This window comes from Xiphias gladius, chromosome 7, assembly GCF_016859285.1.
Source record: "Xiphias gladius isolate SHS-SW01 ecotype Sanya breed wild chromosome 7, ASM1685928v1, whole genome shotgun sequence".
Classification (NCBI taxonomy): domain Eukaryota; kingdom Metazoa; phylum Chordata; class Actinopteri; order Istiophoriformes; family Xiphiidae; genus Xiphias; species Xiphias gladius.
This window is the reverse complement of record NC_053406.1, coordinates 3,854,754-3,874,944: the sequence shown is the minus strand read 5'-3', so window position 1 is coordinate 3,874,944 and position 20,191 is coordinate 3,854,754. Positions and strand designations below refer to the sequence as shown.

The 20,191-nt window shown below is 39.5% G+C and overlaps 1 protein-coding gene across 2 annotated transcripts in view; it reads left to right on the top strand.

Moving 5' to 3' along the window:
• Positions 1–87: 87 nt before the first annotated feature.
• LOC120791652 (ubiquitin-associated and SH3 domain-containing protein B-like) overlaps positions 88–20,191 on the top strand; it is a 49,968-nt gene continuing 29,864 nt past the window's right edge. Inside the window, exon 1 of one of the 2 annotated variants that reach the window (XM_040130178.1) lies at positions 88–343. In XM_040130178.1, coding sequence (XP_039986112.1) covers positions 216–343 — 128 coding nt within the window. In that variant the 5' untranslated portion in view covers positions 88–215. The remainder of the gene's footprint in view (positions 344–20,191) is intronic. The other variant, XM_040130177.1, reaches the window with a different exon arrangement.

The following is a 20,191-nucleotide window of genomic DNA, read 5'->3' as shown; positions in this document are numbered from 1 at the left end:
TGGTATCTGCCCAGTGAGCAGATCTCATTTGCTGTTCCTTCCAGTGGGCGGAGTAGCAGGGCTCTGGCTGGCCGCAGCGCGCTGCGCTCTGCCCCGCTCAGTGTTGATGCCGCTACCTCGCCGCTCGTGCGGGCTCCGCTGAATCTGATGGACTAGCCGGAGGTCTGCCGGTGGACTGTATCGGGCTTGTAGCGGACTGGGTGACCCGCCGGACCATGGCTGCCAAAGAGGAACTCTACAGCAAAATCCTCCCTCGGAGGCTCCGGCAGAACCGGCCGGGCTCGGTGAAATGTGGCTCCAACCTTGATGTGCTGTTATCCATGGGCTTCCCCAGACCAAGGGCGTAAGTACCCCGACCTAAACACCGTGTGTTTGTGTTTGTGTGTGTGTGTGTGTGTGTGTGTGGGCTGGAAGATAACACGCCTGTCATAGGTCGTACGGAGACCCGAAGGAGACACGGCCGGCGTCTGAGCAGAGAGTAACGGGTTTGTTACGGGAGTGACGTTCGCGGACCGTCCAACGCAGCATCACTCCACACGCGCCGTTTCCCCGTAACGGTCCGCACGGTGCGCAGCTAGCTGGCATCGCCCGTCCCCGGCCGTATGCGACGGAAGAGCGGGACCGTGGAGTGGGACAGAGCGGAATTGGACACACTGAAGCGGCAGAATAAAGTCGGCTTTGACCGAGTGGAGCCCGCAAGCGAAGAGACGAGAGGAGCTAAACGCAATTAGCAAGATTGGAACAATAAAAGTTAACAGAAGCTTAACAACTGCATCCAGTAGAAGAGAATTTCATTATATTTGACTTTTTCACTCTTTACCTTTGTTTAAGTTGTAGCTCTCACAAAAAAACTTTATTAGAAAATGCTATTTATTCAGAAAAATGTTTTATTTGCTTGCTCGTGTTACTCAAATCTAGCAGAAGTAGGAAACTTATGTCATATTTCTGCCATGTTCGTGAGGAGCTATCATACGTGAACCGTTCAGAAAACCGGAGTCAGGAGTGTGTGTGCGTGTGTGTGTGTGTGTGTGTGTGTGTGTGTGCTGGGGGTGGGGGGGGGGTGTCAGCCTGTGTCCTCTGCTGTTGCTGAATGGAGGGACTGTCTTTGACTTGGTCAGATCAGTGAGTTCATATCTGTCCTGTCGGCTACAGGCCCTCACTGTAAAACACAACACCACTGTTCACTGTATATCACCCGGCCAGAAAAGCAGCACTTCACACTCAATTCCTAGGCAGTACCACAGTCCAACTGGCAGGGCTGGTCATCTTTATGGCAGGCTTTTCTTTGGTGATGTGTTCACAGATTGTCCTTGCTGTGGCTTATCAATCAGAGGAGGGAGGGAGAATATTGGTGAAATCACATCTGTTAACAGAGCACCGGCTACGCAGACCCGTCTGTCAGTATCCACAGTGAAAGGGACCCCTGGCACTGATTATAGGTTACTGAATGAACAGACACCGAGTCAGTGAAGCAAGACATGATTCTGGGGAAGCACATGATAATTATAGTAAAACAGCAGCAACACTGGATAATTTCTGTAACGTACTGAGATGCAGTGCTTGTAATTTTGTGTTTAAAGCGCATCGGTTGTCAGCTAACTACTCATGTTTACTACCTAGCTGGCACTGAGGCTGTTTTAAAGCTGAAGTGACCAAGTTTTTTTGGGATCAGCAGAACAAGTTGAAAACACAACACTGACAATGTTATGTCCTCATACGGTTGATACTGCAAAACGTGTAAGGAAACAATTGCACATCCAGCAAATACAGAGCAACAATAACATTTATTCAGAGTGATGACGTGTAAGATTCTTTTTGCTCTTTTTGTCCTGAGGGGAATATCTGGCTCTTTAGCTGCTAACAGCTCCACTGTGTTCACTGGCTAACCGCTAACTTGGTCTGCCGTTTGATGCAGGGCAGGTACTGTACAAAGAGTTTATTGGAGGTTTTAGCTGTATACAGGCACCTAATGTGTCCAGAAAAGGTGAGAGCAGAGTATGTGGGCTAAAAAAACCAATACAATGATCTGAAATAGACTCAAACCTTGTGGAGCTGAGCTGAACTGCAGAGTTGGGTTATGATTCTCTGTGTAATCGTAACTTTGAGCGACCCCTTTCACATTATACGTATTTACTCAATGGATTTGTTATTTTGTCTACAAAACGTCAGAAATTAGTGAAAAGTCCCACAACCCAAGGTGATGTCTCCAACCAACCAACCAACAGTCCAAAACCAAAAAGACATTCTGTTTACTATCATGGATGATAAAGAAAAGTATCACATCTTGACTATTCGAAAACTGGAACCAGTGGCTTTTTTGCTTAAGAAATTACTAAAATGATTATTCAGTTTTTAAAAATAGTTGCGATTCATTTTCTGGCGAGCAACTAATCGATTATTCGACTAATTGCTGTAGCTTTGATAATGACGTACAGATGACAAGGGCCATTCTGCCTGAAAGACTTGTACTTTTACTTTTGATTTTTTAACTACATTATTCTGACTATGTTTTTTCATAAAGATCCCTTACTTTTGGTTGTTAAAGAAATGTGATCAACATACAGTGTGCACTGGGCGGTACATTTTACAATTGAAGACCTTAAGCTTTTAAGTCCTCTGTGACGGTCAAACTATGTATTTAATGGTGAGCTGTGTCTAAATTACCACAGATATATCTTTGGCTTTTTTGTACTGCAATTTCTTCTCGCAGATTGCCTGAGATGTACATCAATATTGATATTTCTACAATAAGCTAATATTAGCAAGCCCATTTATCGGTCGGACTTTAATAAGTATTCTGTCCATGTGTTTTGCAGTGCAGTTTTCAGTAGAGCCTGACCAATACTGGATTTTTGGGGCCGGTGCCAATTTTAGGGAGTAAAAAAAATCCGATATTGATATATCAGCCAATATTATATCTACCTATCTATACACACATACATACATATAAGACATGGGTAGGTTGGTGATCCATTTGTAGTGGAGATGAAAGGTTTTGCTTTGCCTTTTTTACTGTTCACCTGCGCAGGGACTACAAATGGAAGTTAGGTAGTCGCTAAATTTGGTACAAAGCATCTTTTCTGTTGGTTTGAGATTAACCTATTTATGTGTTTTCACAATTTCTGTATCACCACATGCATCTCTTTTCTGCATTATGTTCTGTAAAAAAAAGTTTTCATATGACTGCATATTGGACAACACGTATGCCATTAACTATATATCTGTTAGAGGCCAATATCGGCTGACCAATATATCGGTCGTGCTCTGATTCTCAGAGATCATTTGTTTGTAAAGTACTGTGGCCACTATTTTCCAGGTATGATGGCAGTCACTAATCACCCAGATCCTCTACTTTTTTCTTTTTCTTATTGTTATGTTTTTACCTCTTCTTCTTATTGTAAACAAACCTTACATGTAAAAAACACCACTTCCTGTGTACCAGAGGATTTTCCAAGGAATGACCTCTCTGACTCGAGCTGGTCAAAACAGCAGATGGAAAAGCTTTCATAACCCGTCTACGGTAGAATCAGTATTGTTTCATATTAATTAGCAAAACTATCCAAACCTATTTTTGTCCATATTATTTGAAGTCAGGGGGAATTCTCGCAGGACTTCTCTTTTTCTCAGTTCATAAAGTCAGCATTGGGAGTCTTTCCACCCCTTTCACCCAGACAGATGTCACACATCAAGAGTGTTTGTGTAAGTGTTTGCGAGTGTGTATGTCCAAGGAAGTGTGCTGAGGCTTGCTGAACGGACACAGCAGATGATGACAGGCCCCCAGGCAGGCCATTGCTGGCCTGGAACACACTCCCTCAGGGAAGCCACAACTTCTATTATATCAGCCCACAACTGCTTGGCCTGGACACGGCCACTTATTAATTCCCTCTCTCTGAATGTCTTTCTCTCTCCCTGTTTTTTTTGTATATAGGTTGACCCACTAAATTTCCTGACCAGTTTCAGGTGTCCTGGTTCTGTTGTAAAAGGATTATTTATGTGTAGAAAGATTAAATGAAATCTGTTGCTGTTAGTCAGGCCATTGTTTTGGTTTGGTGGCATCCCCCACATGGCTACCAGCGTTCACACAATAGAGGGGAGATACCCACTGGCTTTATATAATAGAGTTTGGTGATAGCAGTACAGGATGATACGATTAACACTGCAATTGTGGCAGAAATACAAACAGCTGTTTGTACTTTGGCAAATTTAGAGCTTGGGGTGTTAGGAAAATATTGATACGACTAGGACTGGGTATTCAAGCTGAATACTTGGATTGACCAAAATGTTTGTGTAGTATAACTGTTGAAATTGGCATTGAATGCTTGGGTGTTTTTTTTTAACTTATTTTTGATCTGATGTTTCCTGATCAAAGTGAGGGAACTTTTCTAACTATATTTTATCAAGGCAAAGTTCTTAACACTCATGCTTCTTAATATTAACATTTTCTCCAAGTGGAAGAGCAAGCATCATGTTTTGCCAATTCTGCACAAGGCGTGTGTGATGAATACACATGTAATTCAGAAGACAGTACAGTACAGAGGCTATCATACACAGTAGGACTGTCGTGTTTTAAAAAATCAAGTTCAAACAAATTTGAACTAACTTGTACTTAGTTCACAATAATTATAAAACAAACCGTGTAGCCTAATCCTAAACAACTCAGTAGAGTTGACTTTCCATTCATTCATGGTGCTTTCGCTGCTACACTTCATGATTCAAGATTCAATTTAATTATCATTAAGCAGCACAAGATTGAAAAACAAAATTACAGATGTAGTCTGTTTATGCTACTCACAAAAAACAAAAGTTATATAAATGAAGGAATAAAAGATGAAGTCACACAAATAGAACCCTTTTCGTGGTGCAGTACGGAGGGTGAATTCAGTGGTCTCACAGCCTGAGAAAAGACACTGCTCTGAAGTCTGGTGGTACGGCAGCGGATACTTCTGTTATGGCTTGCCAGACGGCAGCAGGGTGAACAGGCTGCGGCCTGGCTGAGTAATGTCTTTTAATATCCTTTGGGCTCTGCACAGGCACCCGACCTCACCGATATCACCTTTGCTCAGTAGATGGGTACCAATGACGATCTGAGTGTCAAGCCAATGTTAAGGCAGTTGCATTTTTACAAAGTCACCAAACAGCCTCGTCTTTAGTTACAATTTTTCCATCTATGTTGTAGAATCCAAAATGTCACCATGATGGTTTGATGTCATGATTATCTGTCTAGCATGGCCTGCTAGTTTCCTCCAGTTAGCCCAGTTAGGTAGCAAAGAGAACTAAAGTTAATATACCATTTCTTCCTAAAAATACACTTAAATAAGGTAGCACATAGAGAAAAATTACAAAAATGCATTCCAAAAATCCAACATAAATTTCAAATTGAAATAAACAAGGCTACCTTGTAAAAAAAAAAAAAGATTTTAACAACATAACAAATTGACAACTTAACATTGAAGATACAGACCAATAAATATTTATATAATTTTGATGACTCTCAAAAGCAGCATTGCTACGTGTTAATATTCCCATATCTAAGAACTCTAAAAAGTATTGTTTTTGTGTTGAAACGAAAACCAATTGCAATGCTGATATGATACATATTGGCACCTATGTCAAAAATTTTAAAATGACACCAAGCTCTAGATTGGACCAATATATCAAACTATCACTGGCCAGGTATTAGGGAAGTTCTAAACTAAAAAGATTTAAATTGAACATCGTGTTTGGTGCCCGCAAAGTGCAGGGGTTAAGCTCCTCACCATGATGATTTTTTTAATCCTTCTTAGTGACAAGGAATTCTGTTGTGCCATTTAAGAAGACTGTCCGTTCAGACAAGAATAGATCAATTCTAAAGAAGACTGAACAAATGTATCTGTCTTCAATGGAAATTTAAATTTTGTTTCACTTGAAATGTCTCTTAATTAGTTAAATGTAAAATTCACAAAAGAATCTTATCAAATCCACAATCTTATGTCAAAGGAACAGTCTCCAGTCAGTTATTGTCGATAATACAGATTTAAAAAATCCATCTCGCCATTATTAACAGTTGACATTTTCCATCATCTTGGAACCAGGAAATGACTTTAGGTCCACTGTATATTAACTCCAGGTTAAATCATTCTGAAACCAAATTCGATTGCAAACGTTATTCTTCTGTCCCGAGAGAAAAAGCTTCCAGCAAGTCACAAGATGCATCTCTCTGACTTTGTAAATGACAGCATTGTGCATGTCAGCTAACTCTTAATGTAATGATGAATTATACATGAAGCAAAACACAGTCATGCTTGTTTTTACAAGAGTAGCCTGACCAGGCTGCTCAAACACCTCTGCGTGTTGGCACAGAATGATGAGAGAGAGTCTATCATTGGACCTAAAACGATACAGTGGCTCAGTTAGTATCAGATCCAAGATCAAGAGTTGTTTGCTCAGGAAGACATGAGCATGAGCAATCAGAACTTGCTCAAACATATTCTCGCTCCATGCATAAAAGTCCTGGCTAAAGGATGTCAACGCTCTCCCTTTTTGTGTTCATAAACTCTCGTGTGTTTTGGCAAGTTGATTTGGTTTAAGCTTTCACTCTTAAAGACGATGAAAAAATGCTTTCTCAGTCAGCCTCTTACCATGAGGGTTGGGATCCTCCATGAGCACGCTGTTTTCTTCCAAAATAAGAACAGTTTTGCTAGTTTCACCTGAGAAGTCCAAGATGTACTTCCATTGTGGTCTTTGTCGAAGAGAAGAGACATGTACTTGTAGATGACCATAATGTTATGAAGATAGAAACATAGTGACTGTGAACTTCTCACACTAGTGTAAGCAGCACATTAGCAGCGCAGCACCAGCAGCTCTGATGCTCCATCTGCATCTACACAAGAGGTGTTCAGGTACAGTATTGAGGTGTATGTAACCTGCGTTACGGAGGCACTCAGAGCCCAATACAAAGTCTCTGTAGGTACATATGTAAAACACAGGAAAACAGCTGTGGAGTGTAAAGATACGCTTCAGATCAGGTTTATGGGAATAAATTGCAAGTAAAATGCGAGCCGTTACAGAGCCTGTTCAGACAAGTGGACTGATAAAAATAGGAGCAGGAGGATAGTACTTGTTCCGTCACGTGCGTGAGGCGGACGACTGAAAAACGTGGCTGAAACACTTTCTGTTTAGACACGCCGCACGTTTCGTTAGTGTTAAGAGTTTATAAAGTGATCCAAGAGCAGTATGCAGTAGAGAATATGGATGTTTAGCATTACATGCACTTGCTGGTGTAGCTTTTATGATAAAAGTTAGGTTCAGCTACGTAGCTAGCTGAAGAGGCCCGAGCTCCATGTCTTTAGCCGCCAGTGTTTTCAGGTAAGCTAGCTATCCACACAACTGTCTAGTTGCTTCGCTAATGTTGATCATTTAATGTTTTCCAAGAGTTAAAAAAATAAAAAAGGAAAACTAAGTAAGTAATGAGCTGAAAAATAAAATGAATTATTGAAAGATAAGTGAAAGAGTAAACGAAATTAAAATGAAAATAAATTGTCAACCGCTTGGAGGTTAAAGGAAACCTATCAAGCTTTATATTTTTTTCCTTTCCATTTGACGTATTGAACTGACAGAATAATTTATTGATGGATTCAGTTATCTTTCTGATAAACTTGTAATACATTTTGTCAGTTTTAGCGCTTTCTGGGTTCCAATGGCAGAATTACACGCACTGAAAAGAAATAGACAAATAAGAAGTAATGGCTTTTTATTGTCTTCCCACACTGTCTCCACTCTGCACTCATTGTACCCATAGCTTTCTTATTAGTATGATTGGATCAGTATTTTGAGATATAAAGTTTTATTTTAATAATTAATCAATCATTCGTTAGTTCTCTGTTTGAGAACTAACGAATGAGTCCACTGTGTCATATATAGATATAGTGCAATATTTATATTAATTTAATGTTGTGGCTGATCAGCCTATGTGAAAATGTTTATGTAGTCAATAAAGAAGTAAGATTTAATTTCTTAAGTTTCCTTTAGTTGGACACCCACTCACTTCCTGTGTAGATAATGAGATAATGTGTTTTTTCACGATTGCCATACTGGTCATAACATTGTATACTGTCACACTGAGAGCTGCAATGGACAACTTATGGATCTTCTGGGCCTCGGAGGTGCATTCGAAGACAGTGTTACAGAAGAACACCCAACCTATTTGTATTTACTGTGGCGTATTTGCACTACGCCTTCTCAGTCCTGATTTGATGTATTTTCTACCATTTCACAACCACTGTCAACATCGGAAATGTATTTTCTGTATAGCTCAGCTCAAGGTTTGCACATTTGCTGATTTGAAGGAGGAAGGGAGAATGTCTACGTAGAGTTTGAGGGTTCAAGTCTGCTACATCTTTGAGAGCTGAATAAAGTATATCCCAGCTATGGGAACTCTAAAGTGCTGTGGAGTTGGTAACTCTCATGAATTATTGAGTCACTGCCTCGCTTTTTTATCTTAGTATCTTTGAAATGCAGATTAATATGATCTTATTCTGAAGATTTCCATTCTGCCTCACAAATTGGTTTCAGCTGTTTTGGACTATTTGAAGAGGATTGTAAAATCAAAACGGTATACATATTACTACATTTGATTTGTCATCATTATATGTCTGCCTCAGTGGGGAGCCTCTAAGAAGGTCATATAAATGTCATTAGTCTCCTTCCTGAAATAGGAGATGTGCATCAGTGTCTGGATATATCTGCTGTCGTATACTAGTGCACTTCCACTTCAGCTCGGTGATCATATCAAGGTTCAGCTGAAGCCCTGTCCGGAAGCGGGGAAACAGACAGCGCTATCAGATTATGGGGCCATTGTCTCTACTTAAATATCTCATCGTGGTGGTACGAAATTCAAGGTAGTGCAACTGCAGGGGCTCAGGCAGGTTTGCGTTACAAATTACCCACAAACAAATATCATTCCTAAAAAAAAAAGAGAAGAGCCTCCACTAATTACATCTTTTTTTACAGCTTCTTCTACAGCCTATTAGTTTATTGGCAGGTTCTTGTTTGTGGTATTTTGTGCATGATTTCTGTCAGTCTTAGAGGTTTTTAGTGATCCACAGCATTCATCTTGCTCTTGTTCTCAGATAATTTCATTCTGAATTTGACTCCTGAAACCAGAGGCTCTGTGTCAATATCAACTTGTAGCCGAAGGCTCTGAGTGATAGTACATGAGTAGCAAAGTAGCAAGTATCCTAGTCAGTTAGCATCAAGGTTTGAGCAATATACTGTAGATTTTTGAAGGTTGATATTAATAAGGTCAGTAGGTTGCTAATATAATTTGTTTTGAAGCTAATGATTTCCAGTATTTTTCTGCCGGTGTTTAGTATCTTGACATCTTGCAATTTAATGACCTAATTACCTAATATAAAAGTCATTAGTAATTTTTGTATCTCTGTATTTATAAATAATTATATATGAAACCGCTTTTAATAATTTTATGCATGTAAGGGTAGCAAGCCTTCTGAAACAGCATTTTAACAATACTGGTATAGTTAAATGCTTCATATTAATGTTTTTTTTTAGCTTCTCAGGGCAGTGTGAGGTAGCTACTAATATTGAAACTGTTATTTAGAGTTAAAAGTCAGATGAACTTCATGTAAAAATTTGTCAAAACTGATTAGAATGGTTATTAACCCAGCCTTCTTTTGATCAACACGTACGCCTTTTGTCCAAATGTAGTCCCAGTGTTTTACCCACTTTTCAGAAAATCGGCAGATGAAAATGCAAATTACTGTGCAATTCCACCGACTAAGGTTATATAAATACTTGGAGTTGGATGCATCAAGATAAAGTGTTGGTGGTGTTAACTCTCTAGTTGGGTGCTATTAAACTGCAGAAGACGATGTAATTAAAAGAGGGTTCAGTCAAACCTCAGTTGATTGAAAACAATGTGGAAAAATATGATGGAAATCTGATATTTCTGTTCATTTCATGTATTAATGTGAAGAAGGTCTCCTCATCAATCTAAGAAGATTGAATGATTTTGTCTGCCACTATTTTCTGTCTCTTCAGTGAAGTGGAGGCTTCACTAGACGCTTAAGTCATAAGCTTGTACGCCACGATTAATTCACTAAGTCCATTGCACTTTGTTGCACTTTGATTTTATCAATACAGCAACCTTTCCACCTCAGCCAAGCACAAAAACCTTTTTGTAGTATTTCGACATCTTTGGAATTTCTGGGTTTTCATTGAAAATGCTGATTAAAACAGGTGGATGTAAACAGACTAGAGAAATTACATATATGATACATAGCATTACGGAAGGTTTTTATTCCAGTGCCCTGTATAGTGCCCCCAGTTCTGAAACAGAAAATGGTACCAATGCAGTTTGAGTTTTCGGGCAAAATCCATATTAACTCCACTTGCAGTGGTTATGCTAGTGGGGTTGACTCATGCTGGCTGGTTGCGGTCAGATTTTTTGGCTGGAACGGCCATGGTCCAGCGCTACATACCCGAATGTCCGTGACTGAGTGAGTGAGTGAGTGAGTGACTGATACAGTTGAGTTTGTGATGAAGTTACACCATTGGTCGGCCGGCCGAGTGTTAGAGTTTCAGATTGGCTGTTACTCTGTCAAAATGAATTGGCGCAAACAGTTTCTGTTACGTCATGAGGGGGGCGTTTACAGGCCATTTTGCCAACTTTTCGCATGCCTGTAGCGGTAGTTTTTCAAAAAATCACCTAGCGACAAATCTAGCGACTTTTTGGACAAAACTTAGCTACTTTCCGTAGAAGAGAGTTGCCAGTATTGCCCCACGAGTGAGAGGGTGGGCTTTCCCTCCACGGGCACACATCTCCATGCCTCTCATTTAATTGGCCGCATGACAGTTGACATAGACTTGAATGAGCTTTTAACTTTCTCTCTAGTGATCATTTTACGTGTAAATATAGCCGAAATCACAGGCAGAATGCAAATATAATACGATGACATCATAAGGTAATTAGCATAAACATGATGTCATCGAGCAACATTTAGCAACCTTTCCAGCAGGCTGTAGCTATATTCCATCGAAAGCAGTTGTTTACAGCGGTTCCACAACAGCTTTCAACTACGTCTTCAATCTGCACATTGACCGTACACAGTCCAGCCACAGACTAGGTTTTGACCTAGGCTTGTTAATAAAGGGTCAATGTCAGTCCCATGTATCTGTCTGACCTCAGTGAGCAACTCCCAGGACAGCTGCCTGCCTACAGTTGCTGAGCCGGCAGCAGGTTTCATTTAGGCCTGGAGGCTGCTGGGATTGACAGCTGTCCTCCGCGTCCCTCTGTAAAAACCCCCTAGCCACAACACACCCAACACCAGCGTCACACTGCTTCTTTCTGCTCATTTCAGTACTTTGATGACATGTCAGAAACAATATTACCAAAGCTTAATACTAGCAACAAGTAATCATCAAAAGGTACCAAAGCCCACAAGGATATCTTAAAATTGCTGAACTCTGACAGGCAGGCAACTACTGTTTTTTAAGTTATATGAATGTAGAAAACTAAGAAAATGTTTGCAATCAAACAAGCTTTTCATTTAGTGTATGAAGCTTTCAACATTAACAGTTTTAGCAATACAATTCATACACTCAAACTATATCACAGTGAAATGCTAAATAATTTGGTGGGACACATTAGACATTTGATTTTATAGTTGATATTGAATTTTGTAATTATCAACATGATATTATAATAATGTAAAAGTTTGCAAGTTCAGATCATGTAGATATAAACAGCCGTTATTCAAAAGCAGGTCAGACATTGTGTTAATGTGTATCTACTCACAAAAACACCCAAAGTGTTTGAATGAGAATGATTGTTGTACAGATGGGATCCTCTGAGTTTGGGAGTTCTTGGCAAAGCCTTTGAAAGGGAGTGAAGGGTGCATAGTGTAAATTTCCTGTCCACCAACGCTAAGATTTGATTCTCAATAGACTCAAATGGACGTGTTTGTGGGTGGGTAGCCAGAGAGGTTTCTTGTCCTTCTCACTTGCTGGTACTTCTACAGTGCATGGTCTAGATTTAAGAAATCCTTGTAAGACCAATATGCAGAGAAATAAATAGGTATTTGTTAGTTATAGGCTCTTAAATCCAAATTAATTGTTGCCGTCAGGCTGCAGTGTAAAATTTTCAGATGAGCATTACAAATAACATCGAAGACAAGTTATAACACAGTCAGCATTTACAACTGAACTTTTTACCCACATAAGATCAGCCAGAAGTACTACTTCAGAGTGACTCTGACAGTTTTAGGAGCTAAATATTGTGAGGCACCTGAGTTAGCTAAGCTGTGGCTGTTTAGGACAGGCAAGCACAACTACCGCTGTGAGAAAGAAAATCTGGTCCATTTCTTTGTATGACCGTGAGAAAAAAAAGATTCTCTCTAAACATGCAGATAAACTCCAGTATGCAGATATCTCTCTGACACACTGACCTGCTTAACTGGTGCCTATTAGATGTTACCTACTTAATGTTGTGTTACTAGTTATCTGGCCAGATATGGCTATGAGACCTATCCTGTAATCATTCAAATTAGGCGAGACAAACACACATTTTATAAACACAGCTATAGTTGTTCATAACTGTATCTTATTAAAGGTTGATACTTTAATTGTATAATCAGAGCTTTTTTGTCATTATGACATACCAAGTCATTTCTTCTTGACAAGAAACATTTGTTTTTATAGCAAGATAAGTAGGTATTCATTTAAAGAAATTCTCGTATGTTGCTATAACATGAAAAAGATCCTGTCAAAGCAAACATTGTAGCACTTATTCAAATCAGTAATCAGTTGAATAAAGGGAATTCTGTATTTGTCTTTATGCTTATATTTTAGTGTTCTCCATCTGTCCCATTGTCGTGATCTCAGGAAAAACCTTGAGGGAATTTCTTCAAATTTGACAAAAATGTTCCCTTGGCCTCAAGGTTGAACTGATTAGATTTCGGTGGAATTTATACACTAACTGTGATAAAATACACTTTTTACTAAATTCCTTAAAGTCTTCACTACATACGAGTCTGGACAGACATGGATGTAAACTGCGATTTGGCTGGTTGGTAGGGGCATACAATGACGAGATGGTAATTGTAGTTCTGTCTAATTCTAACGCTACCCAGGTTATTGACTATCTCAGTGTTGGCATGACCTTGACCTTAAATTCAGTTCAGGTTTCCAGTGCCAAGTTAAACCTGCTGCAATACCTTCTGATAGAGTGCTTTACTCTAGGACTAAGGCTTGTATTCATGCAGCCTTGGGTTTCCCTTCTGCTGATTGATGACAAATAACACCACCTCTAAAATTTTTTCTTACATTTCAATTGTCTTAAGACAATACAGTCTAATGTGGGCAGTAATATCAGAATCTCACTTTGTCTCACATCAAGCATGAAGTAAAACCTCATGCCACCCCTTTGTCTAAATGAGTCATCGACAATTTGTCTGATACAAGTTACAATGTTTTCACTATAGCCATTGTCAGCAATGCACCACTTCATTGTCTCATTTAACTGTAGTTAAATGAGACAGTGAATGCAAAAGTTAAACTAATCACACTTTCTATCAAGCCAACCGTATCAGTTGTTCTTTTGGTCACAACCTTTTTAGCAGCTACTGTTCAATTTTGTGCTCTTCTTTTAAAGCCCATAGTTTTATTATTTATTTGTATATGTGAATTATTGCAATAGTAATGCAAGTGGATGGTATGGTCTTTTTTCTGTTTGGCTGCATGGGCCTCAACGGACTTTTTTGTATCTGTTCCCTCATGTGATTGAGCTGTTTTAGATTTTTCAAGAAAAACTTAAGAACAGAATGAAGGATCATGTCACCATCTTATTATAATGTGATGATACAGAGATATATTATATGAAAGATGCTATTTTCTCTCTGGTCAAGAATAGAATTTCATATTTTGAACATGTTATTTATGTCTTTACCGGAACATACTTTTTTCAGAAAACGGAAACATTTGGAAAGCTTTCAGCCAACTATTCAATTCAACAAATGTTGAGTTCATAATATGAAAGGGAAAAGAGACTTCACACATCTTTTAATAGCAATGGAGGCTTTCCCTAGTGTCTCTGTCCTGGTGTTGTGGCCATCTTATCAGCGCACATCAAGGTTACGCACAGAACTTTGACATTTACCAACTTCAGGTAAACAAATAACCAGTTCCAAACATTAGCTTTTTTGGTCTTGTAGCTTTTTTAACATGGGCATTTTTAATCTAACTTGTCTTTTCTCATAAGTGTTTTGACTCAGACTTGCCTCGTCTTGCGGATGTTTGACGCAGTTTTGTCTTGTAGGTGTTTTGACTCGGACTTGTCTTGTCTCATGGGTGTTTTGACATTGACTCATCTTGTGGGTGTTATGACATTGACTTTTGTTGTAATGCCAATTTTAGCAAATAGTGCACACTTTAAGCAGATAAATGTTGTTTCCTGTCCCTAACATATTTCAAATTTTATTGAAGCCCTGTACTCAGTGACGGTTGACTGTCACTATGAACAACACTAACACAATAGTATGAAGAATAGTCTCAGCCTTGACTTGCTCTTGAGCCAACTTTATGATGCAGTTAATGTAGTATTTACTGTAGAAGGGTTGTACTATGGTTTCTTCTATAGGAAGAATGTTCAACAGGTTTCTCCTGCCTAGCTTGAAAATGTCAACATAAAACAGCAACTCTCTGCAGCTGCAGTCCAGCCCTCTCTAAAATTATAAGTATCAGCCTTCAAACCCTCGTTATTCAAATCCTACTGTGTTGCCCCTGCTCATGAACCAACTCCATCCTCCCCTGCACATTTTAAAAATTCATTTTCTATTTCATTGTTTCACTGTGTATTTCATAAACCATGCAGCTGCCCAGTGGAAGAGAGCAGACTCTGCATCTGCTCTCATAGTGCCAAATAAGATTGAATCCAGACTGTTTTATGTTTTCTTTTACAGCCCTGCTAAGCCTGGGTAGCCACCTTCTAGAAAACTGGAATTTGTCCTTGTCCCGTGCTCCTGCTGTCACTGTAGAGGACCTCTCTCTCTCCCTCTCTCTCTCTCTCTCTCGTACACAAACACACACAGACACACAGACACACACACAGGCACACAAAACTAATCTGTGAAACAGTTGCTGTTTTATTTTGGTTTTGTAAAGGAGGGCACTACAGGGTTGAAAGGATCAGGAACTAAAGTAGATTTGATGTGGCATTTAATCCCATGCCCCGTTTAATGTGAGTGTGTGTATTCATTCACATATATTAGTCCAGGGGGGCAGCGCTAATGTGCTTGTTTGCTGTTGTGTGCATTTGTGTGTGCTCATGTGTCATCTTCTGTCAGGGGCTTTTACGTGTGTGTCTGTGTGTGTGCGTGCGTGCGCGTGTGTGTCAGTGTGTGTATTCAGTGATGACTGAGCCATCTGTGCCTGTAGTACCTTTGCCAATACAGCGACTGGAGCCGCTCCAGCAGCCAGCTTCCTCCAGCTCCTGCCGTCTGCCCTCACATTCACTTCACTGAGACACGACAGGAAGCTCCTCCATCTTGGACCGGCTTCCTGCTCCGGTCTCCCTCCCACTGCGCTCCAGCAATACTGCTGGATGACTGGATTGAAATGATTGTGGAGGAAAATAGATCTGAAGAGACATTTAATTACAGGCCTGATGGGATGTGGATATTGCAGTTGTTAATGAAGGCTTCCTTTAACCAGACAGCAAATGCTGGTTTTTACTCCTCAATATTATGATTATGAATTTTCTCATTTCAGTTAGTCTTTATTTTTCCTACCTGAACCTGTTTTCAACTATTTTCCGTACTATTTTCAAACACATCACATAAAGCATCAGAGTGTGAAAAAAACAGACATAGGTATCTGCTGTTTGCTGCAACTGAGGATGACCGAGCTGATATGGAGATAAGACAAAGATCCCGCATGCATGCGCTTCAGTTCTAATGTTACATGATATGTAGCACATGTAGAGTCGAGTGCCGTATCTTGATAGGAAAAGCAGCTCAGCCTTTCACGGAGAGGTAGTCATGCATTGTGTATCAAAAGCCAAAGGCTTTTTATGGTGAGCAAGTAAGACCATTAGACATAGCATTAATACTGAGAAAGTGCGTCTTTGCAAGAGACCCCTTCCAATTAGTTATCCAATAGTGTACAGAAGGTATTGATAATTTTAAATTCAACATGTCCTTCAGGAATCAATGCTTTGGGCTTAAGAGAAAGGCAACAAGACAGCTTTAGAAACAGAACTGACTTCACCTCTAGTAAAGTTGCCTCTCAGTTGTACAGAAGCAGTGGAATAGACTGAGCCTAATGAAAGACGTATGCATGAATATGTATTTAATAATAGTAATCATGGCTATTATCAACCTAGGTAGATAACAGAGTCGCCTAGTATGGTCTTGTTGCTAATTATTAAGAGCATTTAATATTGACATGAATATAATTTTCACATTCTCTTTTGGCATTAAAATAGCCAGACAAAAAGATATTGAGTGACTGGCTGGAAGCATCACATATTGACAGCTTCAGTCCAAACATACCAGCATTCAAAAACCATCATTATTTGGAAGCTTCAATGTTTTTCTGTCTACAAAGGCAAAAACGTAGTCGGAAAAATATGGCCTGCTAAATGGACCATCAGTATCTGTGCTTAAACTTATTTTCTATATTCATTTTGGATTTTAAAGAATTTTTCCATGTAAGTGTATCTCATTCCAGGCAGCAAGGGCATCTACTTCATCAAATGATTGAAAAAGCCAAAATTGGGAACCTATTGTTTATTTTTAAAACATTATAAAATATGTTCCAATGATGAATATGCTGAGTATAAGTTGCCTCAGTGCACAGATAAGACGTGGTATATTGCCACTATAAATTGATACCAGCAGACATTCTGGGGTGGAAAAAGATGAGCAGATCTGTGAATGTTAAAGAAATGGAATACTAAATTCATTTTAATCTCTATTGTTATAATTTGCAACTAAGTTCAAATTCCTGATTCAGATTTGATTATTATTGAGAATGGACCTTTAATTGAATAGTTTTGAAAATGTTTTAGCATTCTCACAAATCTTTCAAAAGCTTGGAATTGGATGAGAAAAAGAACTTCTATAGATAGATAAAGTCGATTTCTGATTGTTTCATATTCATGTATTAACTGAATCAGGGTTATAGTGTGTGACTGACACATTACATTGGTGAGGTCAGTCTATTTTGCCGTTAGAGGCTGGTGGGTTTGAATATCAGAATTTTTGTTTTGTTGTTGAATAATGTGTCTCAGTAACCCCTAGACGGATGGGTCAAGTAAAGGATCAGGCAATAATGAGGCAAAAAATAAATAATTCATTCATTCATTTTGAGGCTGATGCACAACATTATATTCTTTGTAAGTAGCACACGGAGCATGTTATAGTCTGTGCATGTGCTTCCGTACACTGCATGTTTAGCGCTCCCATTCACAGGAATATGGTTTACTCTTGCACAGTGAGATGTTAGTTAAAGACTTAATAATGGTTTTCACTGTGGAATATAAATTAATGAACACAGCAGATATTGTAACTGTGCATGCAACTGATTGTATGTTTGCAGACAAGTCCATCTTTTACCAAAAGAGGCTTAAGAAGATAGAACTGAAGAATACATTTGTTCCTAAAATGTGACAACCTGCCCTGGTCTGCCCTACACAGAGTTACTGCACTGCATTTTAAGTTGGCAAAGTTTATGCTCTGCAACTTCAAGTGTATACTGTATTAACACAGTATTAATGCGTGATAAAGGGCCAGCATTTAACTGGTTCATTGGTATATTCTGCAGTCTCCACTGTTGTCCATGATTATCTTAGATGCGTGAGCTTGTCTTGAAGTGTGTACAGCCTTCATACAAGCAGCACCTTCAGTCTCTTCATTCTCCATTTTCTTCAGGAGCTTTACGTGATCTCTTGAGTGCTGGAACCTAGTTTTTAAGCTGTACCGGTGTTCTCTCACGCAACCGAAACCTGTTCAATTGGTTATTGTTCAGGGTGTGAATCACTGATCTTATTAACACATATGAACCTAGTATATTATTTAACCCATGGGCGGATTAACTGAGGTAATAACTTTAGAGAATCTAAAGCTGCATTAATCACTTTTTCTTATTTTATGTGAACACTGAATAGAATACCATGTCAGTGTGACAGGGGTCACTCACAACGATGAGCCCCAAGAGAATAATCACCCAACTCTGAAATTCCACAGAGCTTTTCAGCTCCTTTTAGCCATCATTTAATCTCACCACTGCTGGACACCATTTCCACCAAAAAAGAGTTTAGATTAACCCACTGCATTCCACCAGCCCCACACCAGATGGTAAAGTTAACAACTAGCTACTGAAGAAATTGGTTCATTTAGCAACCGAGCTGGTTAAAATAGAGCTAATAAGAAAGTGAATATTGAACTTACATCAGCTGGACACAAACATGACTGCTTTTGTTGCTCCATGTCTGCAGGAGACCTCACAGTGATGACGGAAGTGGAACTGTGTTGATTAGGGCCAGGGAGAAAAATGGCTGTTAGGTCAATATCAAGCTTTTAACAGTGGAATATGAATGAGATTCTCATGCTCGCCATTAGTGTCGGTGTCCGTGTGTGTGTGTGTGTGTGTGTGTGTGTGTGTGTGTGTGTGTGTGTGTGTGTGTGTGTGTGTGTGTGTGTGTGTGTGTGTGTGTGTGTGTGATAACTAGTGTACACTTATGTTTGCGTAGCTTGAGTCAAATCAGTGAGTGAATAAGTTGTTCTGAACGGTCGCTGTGGGTTTGGGTGGCTGGAACGTCTGTAGTCTTTCTCCAGCAAGGACCAATTAGGATTAATGAGTTGGGAGGACAAACAACACAGAAATGAGTTGTGGCGAAAGATGCTTATTGTTTCCCTGGAGACATCGACAAAAGGCTTTAAACCCAGAGTTCATTTTCACCAACTGGCTGAATCTCCTCTTATTACCGAACAGATTAGAGTTTTAGCTCTACAAATATTTCCTGGAGGCAGAGCTGGCTCAGAAGCAGCAGTCATTTCACACCAGAGCCAAAGCTTAACTTTGTTCAAGCTTTCTCCATCACGAAGCTTAAAATGCCTGTAATGTTCTGTTTTTGTTATGAATTTGTCAGGTTTCAACTCAAGACTCAGAATCTTGCTACCAATTTTGTTTGGAGCCCGACAGTGGTTAATATTAAACATGTCAATAAATAAACCAGTAATTGTTGAATAAATCATCAAATTAACACATTTTTTAAGAAGTGAAGAGCCAATGTTAGCTGTGTTAGCAAGCTACCTGTTGGTTTGAGTGACGACATAGAAAGACTGTCTGTCTTTTTGATCTTCAAAGAGTTTTGTATCTTTCTGTTAGGAACATCTTGAGATTCAAAACGCTGCACAGGTAACTGAATAGACCAGCTAGCTGCTGCTGCCGGCTCTTCACTTTGATACTGACTAATAATGCACACGCACAACCCAGAATAGCTAGGCAGCCAGCAATGAAGAAACACAGGCAACATTTTTTATTTCAAGGCAACATATTTAATTTTCTGCCGCTTGGGGTCTTTCAATCAAAACAGTAACAATAGAGTTGACATCATCAAGTAACGTGGGATCATGGGAGTTGTTGCCTTCGCCACCTCTGCCGCCATTGTAGTCAGATTTTCCCGGTTGGGATTCCTTCACTGTTAATCGTTCAGGATGTTTTTATCGGGAGCTGAATTATGCACAGAGGTCTCCTCTTCTCCAAAACAAACGGACCAGGGGATTAAATCCGGTAAAAACACTGAATAAAGTTAATCACATTAAAAATCAGTGTTTGCTCAGCAGACACAAGATATCTTGGAGGAGCTGCGAGCCGAGCTGCCGCTAATGTTTACTCAGCTTGTTTCTCTGATAATTCAGATCTAGACGTCCGGGGACTAAAATCCTTAACCCAGTTAAAATATATAGTTAAAGCTTTAAACTGGATAAAAAGTCAATTTTGACCGCTTCTGGCAGATAAACACAACGCTGACGCATGCGCAAAGGGGATATGACGCCATTGACAGTCGACCAAATGAAACGAACCGTTACCTTGATTAAAATTACATATTTTTCTCGGTTTGAAAATTGCCGGAAACATTTGGGATAATGTCAGTACACAACTCCATATTTAACAAAATATATTACATAGGTCTAGT